This window comes from Pristiophorus japonicus, chromosome 6, assembly GCF_044704955.1.
Source record: "Pristiophorus japonicus isolate sPriJap1 chromosome 6, sPriJap1.hap1, whole genome shotgun sequence".
Classification (NCBI taxonomy): domain Eukaryota; kingdom Metazoa; phylum Chordata; class Chondrichthyes; family Pristiophoridae; genus Pristiophorus; species Pristiophorus japonicus.
Window position 1 is genome coordinate 143,278,292 of NC_091982.1, and position 12,389 is coordinate 143,290,680.

Sequence of the window (12,389 nt, forward strand, 5' to 3'; positions counted from 1 at the left end):
TCTTTCTTTAAGACTCTTCTTTGACCAACCTGTCTTAATATCTCCTTATGTGGCTGGGTGTCAAATTCTGTTTGATAACACTCCTGTGAACCGCCTTGGGACATTTTATAACTGTATAGGCACTATATAAATACAAATATATTATAAATACAAATTGTTGTTGTTGAAGGTGGACCGAGTTAACACTAAGTGAGGCGTTGCTTGGTTCGATTGGTAAGATGCTTTATTCCAGTCAGTAAAACAAATAGAACACGGAGTACAATCAATTCAACTTCAGTTTGTGTATTGTTACAAAAATAGAGACCAGGCTTACATCAGCACACTTGCGGGATTCGTACTTAATGTAGGAAGGTGGATTCACTCCACAATTAATGTAGGAAGGTGGATTCATTCCACAATCTGACCAATCGACAGTGCAGAGATTAATTCTCCCCCAGAGCCTCTCTGCTGCCTCACCCACGTTTGCAGCCGTTCCGCTGATTTAGAGTTAAGCGGGGGCCGAGGATAACACCGCGTGGAAATCGGAGCCTCGACACATTTTAACTCCTGGCCTGTTATGATTGCCGCTGGTTCGTTTGCAGTCAAAAGCAGCAGCGGGCGGGGGGTGGGAGCAGGAGGCTGGGAGGGGGGCAAGGAGAGGGCTGGGGGGGGGTTGGGGAAGGAGAGGGCTGGAGCTGGGGGGCGGGGTGCAGAGGGCTGGTGGGGGGAGGAACAGAGGTCCGGGGCGAGGGGCCCGCGGCAGAAGTTAAGAATTTTACAGTGCTGTGGGTCTAAGAGAAGGACAAGTGCATTAATGCTCAGGCACTGGTTGTTCCTGCAGGTCCTAAGATGACCAGTCATCATCACAGCTCCACAATCCTGGCAGGCTGCAAAGTGGGTGCCCAATAATTAGATTTGCTTTCATCAGTCCTTTACTGACACATAATGGGAGAATGTTAACATGGTGAGTGGGTGTGGGTGGGGGATTAAATGGGGAACAATTGGAAGGTCCAACCTGCTGACTTCAGCAAAAAAGGACCAAGACATTGATTAAGAGGGGAAAAATAGAGTATGAGAGTAAACTTGCAAGGAACATAAAAACCAACTGCAAAAGTTTCTCCAAGTACGTAAAAAGAAAAAGATTAGTGAAGCCAAATGTAAGTCCTTTACAGACAGAAATGGGAGAATTTGTAATGGGGAACAGGAAATGGCAGAACAATTAAATAAATACTTTGGTTCTGTCTTCACAGAGGAGGACACAAATAACGCCATAGAAATGCTAGGGTCTAGTGAGCAAGAGGAATTAAAGAAAATGATTATTAGTAAGAAAATAGTGCTGGAGAAACTAATGGGACTGATGGCAGATAAACCCCCAGGGCCTGATGATTTGCATTCCAGAGTACTAAAAGAGGTAGCCATGGAAATAGTGGATGCATTGGTTGTCATTTTCCAAAATTCTATAGATTATGGAACAGTTCCTGCAGATTGGAGGGTGGTAAATGTAACCCCATTATTTAAAAAAAGGGAGAGAGAAAACGGGGAACTGACCGGTTAGCCTGTCATCAGTAGTAGGGAAAATGCTGGTGTCTATTATAAAGGATGTGATAACGGCATACTTAGATAATATCAATGGGATTAAACAAAGTCAACATGGATTTATGAAGGGAAGATCAGGTTTGACAAACCTACTGGAGTTTGTTTGAGGATGTAACTGATAGAATAGATAAGGGAGAACCAGTGGATGTAGTGTATTTGGATTTTCAGAAGGCCTTTGATAAAGTCCCACATAAGAGATCAGTGTGCAAAATTAAATCACATGGGATTGGGGGTAATGTATTGGCATGGATTGAAAATTGGTTAACTGACAGGAAACAGAGTAGGAATAAACGGGTCTTTTTCGGGGTGGTGGGCAATGACTAGTGAGGTACCACAGGGATCAGTGCTTGGGCCCCAGCTATTCACAATATATCTATATATAAATGATTTGGATGAGGGAACCAAATGTAATATTTCCAAGTTTGCTGACAACACAAATCTAGGTGGGATTGTGAGTTGAGGAGGATGCAAAGACGCTGCAAGGTGATTTAGATAGGTTGAGTGAGTGGGCAAATTGGTGGCAGATGCAGTATAACTTGGATAAATGTGAAGTTATCTACTTGGGTAGGAAAAACATAAGGACAAAGTATTATTTAAATGGTGATGGCTTGGAAAGTGTCGATGTACAGAGGGACCTGGGTGTTCTTGTACACCAGTCATTGAAAGCAAACATGCAGGTGCAGCAAGCAGTTAGGAAGGCAAATTATATGTTGGCCTTCATTGCAAGAGGATTTCAGTACAGGAGCAAGGATGTCTTACTACAGTTATACAGGGCCTTGGTGAGACCGCACCTGGAGTATTGTGTGCAGTTTTGGTCTCCTTACCTAGGAAAGGATATACTTGACATAGAGGGAGTGCAGCGAAGGTTCACCAGACTGATTCCTGGGATGGCAGGACTGTCGTATGAGAGATTGGGTCGACTGTGCCTGTATTTACTTGAGTTTAGAAGAATGAGAGGGGATCTTATTGAAACGTATAAAATTCTGACTGGATTGGATAGACTGGATGCCGGGAGGATATTTCCCCTTGGCTGGGAGGTCTAGAACAAGGGGTTACAGTCTCAGCATATGGGATAGGAAATTTAGGATCACGATGAGGAGAAATGTTTTCACTCAGAGGGTGGTGAACCTGTGGAATTCTCTACCACAGAAGGCTGTGGAGGCCAAGTTAGTAAATACCGGAGTGTGACAAACAGGTGCATATTCCAGGTGGGATTCTCTTTGAACTTCAGTGTCAGATTTGCAGCCTCCAGTTTTTCGTTTTATCTCTGCTGATTCACACGTAACTCATAGAACGGACTTTATTTCAGTCCAATCCCCAGCCTCCTCTTTTGTTTGATAATGATGTTCTCAACTTTAATCATTGCACCACAATTTCTCACAGATCCGGGGAGGAAATGTGTCGAAATGTGAGCACATTATTTCGAAGGTACAGTCCCACTCAGTTATGCTGCTATTTCCCAATTGTCTGCACAGTGGGTTAAAGCTCTGGGACTTCTGCTTCGAATCCTACTCAGATTGATGGGATGAATTTCTCCTGTCAGGCTGTGAGAATTCTGTATGAACCTGCAGAGTCTCAATCCAGTCCATAATGGACATGGGCCCACTGCAGAAAACGATTCCGGTTTAGCTGTTCTTGGCCATCTGACTCAGAGAGGCCACAGAATTTAAAGCGGATTTAAAGTCCCACTCCAGAGACCTGAGGCCATAATCCAGGCCGACATGCCAGTGCAGTGCTGAGGGAGCACTGCTCTGTCAGAGGAGTCATCTTTCGGATGAGACATTAAACCGTAAACAATCCCTTGGCACTATTTCGAAGTAGAGCAGGGGAGTTCTCCCCGGTGTCCTGGCCAATATTTCTCCCTTCTGGTCATTATCACATTGCTGTTTGTGGGATCTTGCTGCGCGCACATTGGCTGCCGTGTTTCCTGCATTACAACAGTTCGACAGTACTTCATTGGCTGTGAAATGCTTCCTGAGGTCGAGAAAGGCGCTATATAAATGCAAGTTCCTTTTTTCTTTAATTGGAAATGCCACAAAGAGGGTGCTCTTGTGAGCTCATTGAGGCAAACTGCTGCAGTGGAGGGAGCTTTGCTCTGCATCTGTCTGTGCTGCACTTGATCTGGAAGCATTTGGCGCTGATACTGGGGAGACAAAATCGCCCTGCACCCCGATTGGGGGCAGTAACCAGCTGGGGGAGGTACTTTCTGCGCCTGGCGCAGAAGTCCTGCCCTAGCCACTGAATTGGGCTTACCACCCCTCAAAGGAAGTGGAGCGCAATGTCGCACGCTCCACTTCCTTTACAGGCAGTTCCCGGGACGCTACTGGGGCGGGGAGTGAAGCGCGACGTCACGCTATGCTCCGCGTAGCCTTGGCACGCTTCAACACCCCTCTCCTTCGCTTAAAGGGGAGGGCCGCTGCACACTCTGCACTGTCTCTGATCACCTCCACTAGGCCACCGGGGCAACGTGGGATCGGGCCTGAGAGTCGGCAGACCAGTAAAGATGGTGGCACGGGGCTCTGCCGCTCTCCCCGAGAGCGCATGTCGTCCAGCTGCCGTTGACATCTGCCAGCCTCGCCGTTTCCCCTGCGGGGCAGTAAGGGTCGCTGCGCACGGGCGATGATGTCATCAGTGGTTGCACGGCGGCCCGGGGCACGGCCCATGGCAGCGCCTCCTCAAACTTCCTGGCAATTTCCCGGGAACTGATAGTGCCCCCACCAACCCCTGGCGAAAAGTCTCTTCCCCCCGTTAACGCCCCAAGGAGGCGCTAATGGGCCGCTAAAAAAGGGACAATTTCACCCCCTGAGTGTCTGAAAAGGTAAGAAGTTTTGCTCACCAGCATCAATATTCTCCACCTTGATGAGCGTAAAATTAGCAAAAATTAAAATTTTTAAAACTGCAGGCAGGTCTCTGGTGATTTCACTGACTGACCGATGGCAGGGTTTTATATGGATTTAAAATTCCCTTTGGATCCAGAATTGCCTTCATCTGCTGCATGATCTGCACCGCCGCTCTGGGCTTACTGAAATGAATGAAGTCCTTCTTCTTAAAGCCCAGGCCGTGCTCAGCACTGATACTTCCGCAATGCTGCGCAGTCCATTCGTACAAATAGGGCTCGATGGAGTCTAGCAGCTTGCGGTCGTATGCTGGAGATACAATGTTCAAATGCAAGTTTCCATCACCTAAGAAGAATAAAGAAATAATGAAGATATTTAAATGGTGTCAACTTTGTCCCTCACCTTTAATAGTGATACTATCGCCTCTCGCCTTTAATAGTGATACCATCGCCCCTCGCCTTTAATAGTGATACCATCGCCTCTCGCCTTTAATAGTGATACCATCGCCCCTCGCCTTTAATAGTGATACCATCGCCCCTCGCCTTTAATAGTGATACCATCGTCCCTCGCCTTTAATAGTGATACCATCGCCTCTCGACTTTAAATAGTAATACCATCGCCCCTCGCCTTTAATAGTGATACCATCGCCTCTCGCCTTTAATAGAGATACCATCGCCTCTCGCCTTTAATAGTGATACCATGGCCCCTCGCCTTTAATAGTGATACCATCGCCTCTCGCCTTTAATAGTGATACCATCGCCCCTCGCCTTTAATAGTGATACCATCGCCCCTCGCCTTTAATAGTGATACCATCGCCCCTCGCCTTTAATAGTGATACCATCGCCCCTCGCCTTTAAATAGTGATACCATCGCCCCTCGCCTTTAAATAGTGATACCATCGCCTCTCGCCTTTAATAGTGATACCATCGCCCCTCGCCTTTAATAGTGATACCATCGCCCCTCGCCTTTAAATAGTGATACCATCGCCTCTCGCCTTTAATAGTGATACCATCGCCCCTCGCCTTTAATAGTGATACCATCGCCCCTCGCCTTTAATAGTGATACCATCGCCCCTCGCCTTTAATAGTGATACCATCGCCTCTCGCCTTTAATAGTGATACCATCGCCCCTCGCCTTTAAATAGTGATACCATCGCCTCTCGCCTTTAATAGTGATACCATCGCCCCTCGCCTTTAATAGTGATACCATCGCCCCTCGCCTTTAATAGTGATACCATCGCCCCTCGCCTTTAATAGTGATACCATCGCCCCTCGCCTTTAATAGTGATACCATCGCCTCTCGCCTTTAATAGTGATACCATCGCCTCTCGCCTTTAATAGTGATACCATCGCCCCTCGCCTTTAATAGTGATACCATCGCCCCTCGCCTTTAATAGTGATACCATCGCCCCTCGCCTTTAATAGTGATACCATCGCCCCTCGCCTTTAATAGTGATACCATCGCCTCTCGCCTTTAATAGTGATACCATCGCCTCTCGCCTTTAATAGTGATATCATCGCCCCTCGCCTTTAATAGTGATACCATCGCCCCTCGCCTTTAAATAGTGATACTATCGCCTCTCGCCTTTAATAGTGATACCATCGCCCCTCGCCTTTAATAGTGATACCATCGCCCCTCGCCTTTAATAGTGATACCATCGCCCCTCGCCTTTAAATAGTGATACCATCGCCCCTCGCCTTTAAATAGTGATACCATCGCCTCTCGCCTTTAATAGTGATACCATCGCCCCTCGCCTTTAATAGTGATACCATCGCCCCTCGCCTTTAAATAGTGATACCATCGCCTCTCGCCTTTAATAGTGATACCATCGCCCCTCGCCTTTAATAGTGATACCATCGCCCCTCGCCTTTAATAGTGATACCATCGCCCCTCGCCTTTAATAGTGATACCATCGCCTCTCGCCTTTAATAGTGATACCATCGCCCCTCGCCTTTAAATAGTGATACCATCGCCTCTCGCCTTTAATAGTGATACCATCGCCCCTCGCCTTTAATAGTGATACCATCGCCCCTCGCCTTTAATAGTGATACCATCGCCCCTCGCCTTTAATAGTGATACCATCGCCCCTCGCCTTTAATAGTGATACCATCGCCTCTCGCCTTTAATAGTGATACCATCGCCTCTCGCCTTTAATAGTGATACCATCGCCCCTCGCCTTTAATAGTGATACCATCGCCCCTCGCCTTTAATAGTGATACCATCGCCCCTCGCCTTTAATAGTGATACCATCGCCCCTCGCCTTTAATAGTGATACCATCGCCCCTCGCCTTTAATAGTGATACCATCGCCTCTCGCCTTTAATAGTGATACCATCGCCCCTCGCCTTTAAATAGTGATACCATCGCCCCTCGCCTTTAATAGTGATACCATCGCCCCTCGCCTTTAATAGTGATACCATCGCCTCTCGCCTTTAATAGTGATACCATCGCCTCTCGCCTTTAATAGTGATATCATCGCCCCTCGCCTTTAATAGTGATACCATCGCCCCTCGCCTTTAATAGTGATACCATCGCCCCTCGCCTTTAATAGTGATACCATCGCCTCTCGCCTTTAATAGTGATACCATCGCCTCTCGCCTTTAATAGTGATATCATCGCCCCTCGCCTTTAATAGTGATACCATCGCCCCTCGCCTTTAAATAGTGATACTATCGCCTGTAAATACACACTCGGATGAGCTGCCACTTCCCAGGGGAACTGCCCCACCAGCATCTTCAGAAGAGGATGGAAACGAATCTGGGAGAAATAATGCACTGAAGCACTGACCCTTCAGGACCCTCCCTTGCCCGTCCCCAATAAGCAGCACACCAGCGATCTCACCAAGATGCCCGTAGCCAACGACACGCTTCGCCCTCACCCCCAGTCTGCTCTTCATGTCGATGACAATCTCGTAGATACTTTCCAGTGGTAGCGAGATGTCATATTTGTACACAAAGCCGTCATGGACCAGTGCTTCGGCGATGCGTTCCCGCAGAGCCCAGAGTGCCTTCAGGAAAAGAACATCAAACCCATTAGAATACTCAGAATCTGTTAAGTATGCAATAAAGGTTCAAACTGAGTACTGTTTAACTAAGCAAGGTATAACCTTGCTTCTGCTTTATTTTGGCCCAAAGTGTCTGCATCACAAAATGGCTGGCTTTTTATACCAGAGCAGCACCATGTGCATGCTGCTCAGTGGCCTACAGCAATGACACTATCTGGTGGCTACAAACAACATGTACATACATGACAGAATCCCTGGCATAGCAACATGTCCTCGATCCCCCAAAACATATCACGACTGACTGATCCAGACGTCACGTCTCCTGTTCGGATTTAGCTGTGTGATGAATGCTTTCTCCACGATGTGCTTTGCAATGGCAGACACGATGGGCCTTCTGTGCTGTAAACGTCTGTGGAACGGGCACCAACCTGAGCCTCGAGTTACTTACTGACTTGTATGCCCCGTGGGCAGGTTTAGTTGCTCGAGCAATTTACAGACCAGACAAAGAGAAGAGCTTCGATATAGACACAGACTACAGCGAGGAGTCAGACCTACATTAATGGGTTAGGTTCGCAGGCAGACTTGCGGGAAAGGGCTCCTTGTAGAGAATGGGAAAGTTCTCTACAGAGTGGAACTTGCATGAGGAGAAGCTTATTTGCACTCATCTGCCCTTTTACTCCCGATATTTCAGGATGTGAGTAACCATTCGGAGCGAGGTCGCCTGAGGAAGCCTTCACACCAGCCTCAGAGCTCACACTCATTCAAAGGTGCTGTTGATTTGTGTGCTGGAAATGCTGACTGTGTGTTCAAACGCCAAGCCATAGTGGACAGTACAGACAGATGGACACTGTGGGGGAAATTGTAACCTAGCCTGTCTGTCCGTCAGGAAACTAACAGGATCGGTGGTTTTACGGCCCACCTGATTTTACTCCATTGAAGTCAAAGGAGAGTAAGATTGGATGGGGTGTAAATCGGGAGACCGACCTCAACCACCAGTTCCCCGCCCGGTGGTTTGTTTAAAATTGCCCCATCTTTCAGTAGTTACCTTTCTATATGGTCCAGGGTCAACCAATATACATGTACATCTATCAGTTTTGATTCAAGCCTGAAGTCCAACACATTGCAATGTTAGCAGCTGCCTCATAACGTGGATCCTCACACAGCCCCAGATCAATGATGTACCTTTCTTTGCTTGGTTATCATAGAATCATAGGGCCGGAAATTGATCAGACCACCGTATGCGGTTTTTCGTCGTTTTGGGCTGAAAACGGATGGGTGGGAAATTCATTGCAATCCTCTGAAATACCACTGAGGAGCGAACCGCAGGCATGCAATGCTGGAAAACTGCTCCCACCAGAGTTTGGTGGGAGAGGTGAACCTTAGTTCTTCAAAATAAAACGCCCAGTCGGACCAGCCTTTCGCTGGATGGTAGGTATGAAACCCTGCAAATAAAGGTCAATGAATGTTTCTTAAAAAATTATTTTGCAGTGATTCAGTGGAAAAGGGTATTTTTTGAAAAAATATTTTGCATGTTTTCCCCCCCCCCAGGACCGCCAAGAATCCCCGTGGAACGCCCATTTTCCCCAACGGATGTTTCTTTCCCCTATTTTTTGAGCAATTTTCCGCCGGCATTAATTGCAGAATCTTAGCAGTTTTTGGGCAGTAAATGGGCGGTGGCGGCCTCTGATCAATTTCTAGTCCATAGAAATTTACAGCACGGAAGGAGGCCATTTCGGCCCATTGTGTCTGCGACGGCCGACGGAGAGCTATCCAGCCTAATCCCACTTTCCCGCTCTAGCCCTGCAGGTTACGGCACTTCAAGTTTCTGCCTCTACCACCCTTTCAGGCAGTGAGTTCCAGACCCCCACCACCCTCTGGTAAAGAAATTTCCCCTCAAATCACCTATAAACCATCGACCAATTACTTTAAATTTATGCTCCCTGGTTGTTGACCCCTCTGCTAAGGGAAATAGGCCCTTGCTATCCACTTTATCCAGGCCACTCATAATTTTGTACACCTCAATGAGGTCTCACCTCAGCCTCCTCTGCACCAAGGAAAACAAACCCTATCCAATCTGTCCTCATAGCTAAGATTCTCCACTCCCGACAACATCCTCGTAAATCTCCTCTGTACCCTCTCCAGTGCAATCACGTCCTTCTTGTAACGCGGTGCACGCAGTACTCCAGCTGTGACCTAACCAGTGTTTTAGACAGTTCAAGCATAACCCCCCCTGCTCTTGTATTCTATGCCTCGGCTAATAAAGGCAAGTATTCCGTTTGCCTTCTTAACTACCTTATCTACCTGGCCTACTACTTTCAGGGATCTGTGGACATGCACTCCAAGGTCTCTTTGTTCCGCTAAACTTCTCAGTGTCCTACCATTTAATGTGCATTCCCTTTCCTTGTTAGACCTCCCCAAATGCATTTCCTCACACTTCTCTGGATTAAATTCCATTTGCCACTGTTCTGCCCACCTGACCAGTTGACTGATATCTTCCTGCAGTCCACAGCTTTCTTTTTCATTATCAACCACACAGCCGATTTTAGTATCATCTGAAAACTTCTTAATCATATCCCCTATATTCAAGTCTAATTCATTGATGTATCACAAAAAGCAAGGGACAGAGTACTGAGCCCTGTGGAACCCCACTGGAAACATCCTTCCAGTCACAAAAACACCCATCAACCATTACCCTCTGCTTCCTGCCTCTGAGCCAATTTTGGATCCAACTGGCCACTTTGCCCTGGATCCCATGGGCTTTTAAGTTCATGACCAGTCTGCCTTGTGGGACCTTATCAAAAGCTTTGCTAAAATCCACATACACTACATCATACGCACTGCCCTCATTGACCCTCCTGGTTACCTCCTCGAAAAATTCAATCAAGTTAGTCAGACACGACCTTCTGCCACACGTTATGGTGCAGCAACTAAAATCAGGTCCCAGGGATATGAGCAACAAAGCGTATTATAATCAGCCGCATTGCTCTCCAGCCCTATGTTTTCTGCAAATGACCCTGGAACCTTATTATAATAACGTGCGATTATTGCAAACTTTTCATTATGAGGAGCTCCTTCAGAGGTCCTCGCTGGAGTGTGCTAGAGTCAAAGGAGCTCAAACCTCAGTAAGAACTGCTTTGGCTGTCCTGCATTTGTGATAAGGTGTTCTCCTCCATCTGTTTGTAATCTGCACAATCTCAGGGAAAAGAACCCTCTCATTTTTAGATACTGAGGCTCGGTTACAAACTGCTGCCATTCCTTGTATTCTGCTTATCTTGGTCATGGCTCATTTTTCCTGAGCGACACAGAAAGAGAAACAGTGGAATGTCATAGGATTTGTTACAGAGTCCCACCGGTTAGGAGCAGGGGTAATGCAGACATTTAACGTACAATGGCCCAAAACAAGGGCTGGAACCCCAAACATTTCATCCAATTCATTTGGACCAGCTGAAATTCTACACAAGACACCACAAGCTAACAGACCGGACACATTGCTGCATACAAGACACTGAAGGTAAATATTCTACAGCAAGAAAATATTCAGTCCACGTTTTCCACATCAGATCCAGAGTCTTTTCCCCATTATCCCCCCATTTACAGGGGTTAGAGATAGGTGCACAGTAAGGGTCAGTTATAGAGACAAGTGCACAGTAAGGGTCAGAGTCAGAGACAGGTGCACAGTAAGGGGTTAATGGTGTTGGTTGACAGATGAATGTGGGGCACGACATCTTGCTATTCTTCCAATAGAGCCATGAGATCCTTTACCTCTGGAAAAGGCAGACAGGGCCTCGGTTTAACGATTCATCTGAAAGTCGGGACCTCCGACAGTGCATCGTTCCCTCACTACTGCACCGGAGTGTCATCCTGGACTGTGTGCTCAAGTGTCTGGAGTGAGACTTCAGCCCACGACATTCGGTTTCAGAGGCAAGAATGCTACCAATTGAGCCACGTCTGACACCAATATATAGACACCACAGATACATAGGCAGGTATCCTGTAAGAGCAATGATCTTGTTGATTTTGTTGGGGGTGCGCTGCCCCTTTAAAGTACCGTGCAGCGTGTTTTTTTTGCATTGAAAAGCTGGCGAGCTGGCTGGGCGGGAGGTCCAGAGAGCTGTATGGCTGCACAGCTTAAAGGGAACATTGAGTAAGAGCTATTAGTCAATCATGTACCATGTTCGGGCCTGTCAAATCAGACACAATTACTTATACATGTGTATATAAAAATCAATTTAACTGTTATCTGTGATAAGCTTGAAGTATTCCTACAAAACCGCTACATTGACCATAGCAGCCAGGGCGGGTAAAGGGTACGGCAGTTATCTCTATCCTGGGAGCAGGGCCAGCCAATGTCTTTTCTCCGTGAAGGATTCACCTCAGCTCCCAGCTTTGGTGCAGACACTCTCCCTTGATACCTGTTATCACTGTTACCCAAGAATCGACATCCTGCTCCCATAGCACTTTCCCTTTGTCACCCAGGTTATTACAAGGGCGCCATGTTTGAGGAAATGGCTCCCTTTTGCTGAATTAACACTGGATATCCTTGCAATTTGTATCAGAATGCACCAGTTCCCCTATCACACCATACACTCTTCCTACAGTTAGCGGTTGTTCAATCATCTGAATCTAGTAACCATGAATCTGGTTACTATTCGTTCTTAGGAACCTGTCAACTTTCAAGACTGCCTGCATCCTCCGGTGGTACAATATTTCATTGCAAAGACATACCCTACTTGTTTACCCAACCTCAACGCTCTCACATCCACAAGCCATAAATTTCACTTCCTTATCCATTAACTCACTCAAAGACGGTCTCTTTAGACATTTCCTTACTCAGAATTGCAGAACAGTAATTAGGCATTGAGTAGTTACATTGTGGGTTAATAGATCATATCATGTTTGATAAATAACATTTAAAATTTGCACTTATATAAAACAAAGCATAGCAATGCTAAACTGGCAGGAGTCTAATTATCA

The 12,389-nt window shown here is 46.7% G+C and overlaps 1 protein-coding gene across 2 annotated transcripts in view; it reads right to left on the minus strand.

The window, feature by feature from the left end:
* Positions 1–201: 201 nt before the first annotated feature.
* The window catches only part of d2hgdh (D-2-hydroxyglutarate dehydrogenase), a 38,170-nt gene continuing 25,982 nt past the window's right edge, over positions 202–12,389 (minus strand). For both annotated transcript variants that reach the window (XM_070883229.1, XM_070883228.1), the window contains exons 9-10: positions 7,253–7,418; positions 202–4,757 (exon numbers count right to left, since the gene is read on the minus strand). In XM_070883229.1, coding sequence (XP_070739330.1) covers positions 4,495–4,757; positions 7,253–7,418 — 429 coding nt within the window. In that variant the 3' untranslated portion in view covers positions 202–4,494. The remainder of the gene's footprint in view (positions 4,758–7,252; positions 7,419–12,389) is intronic.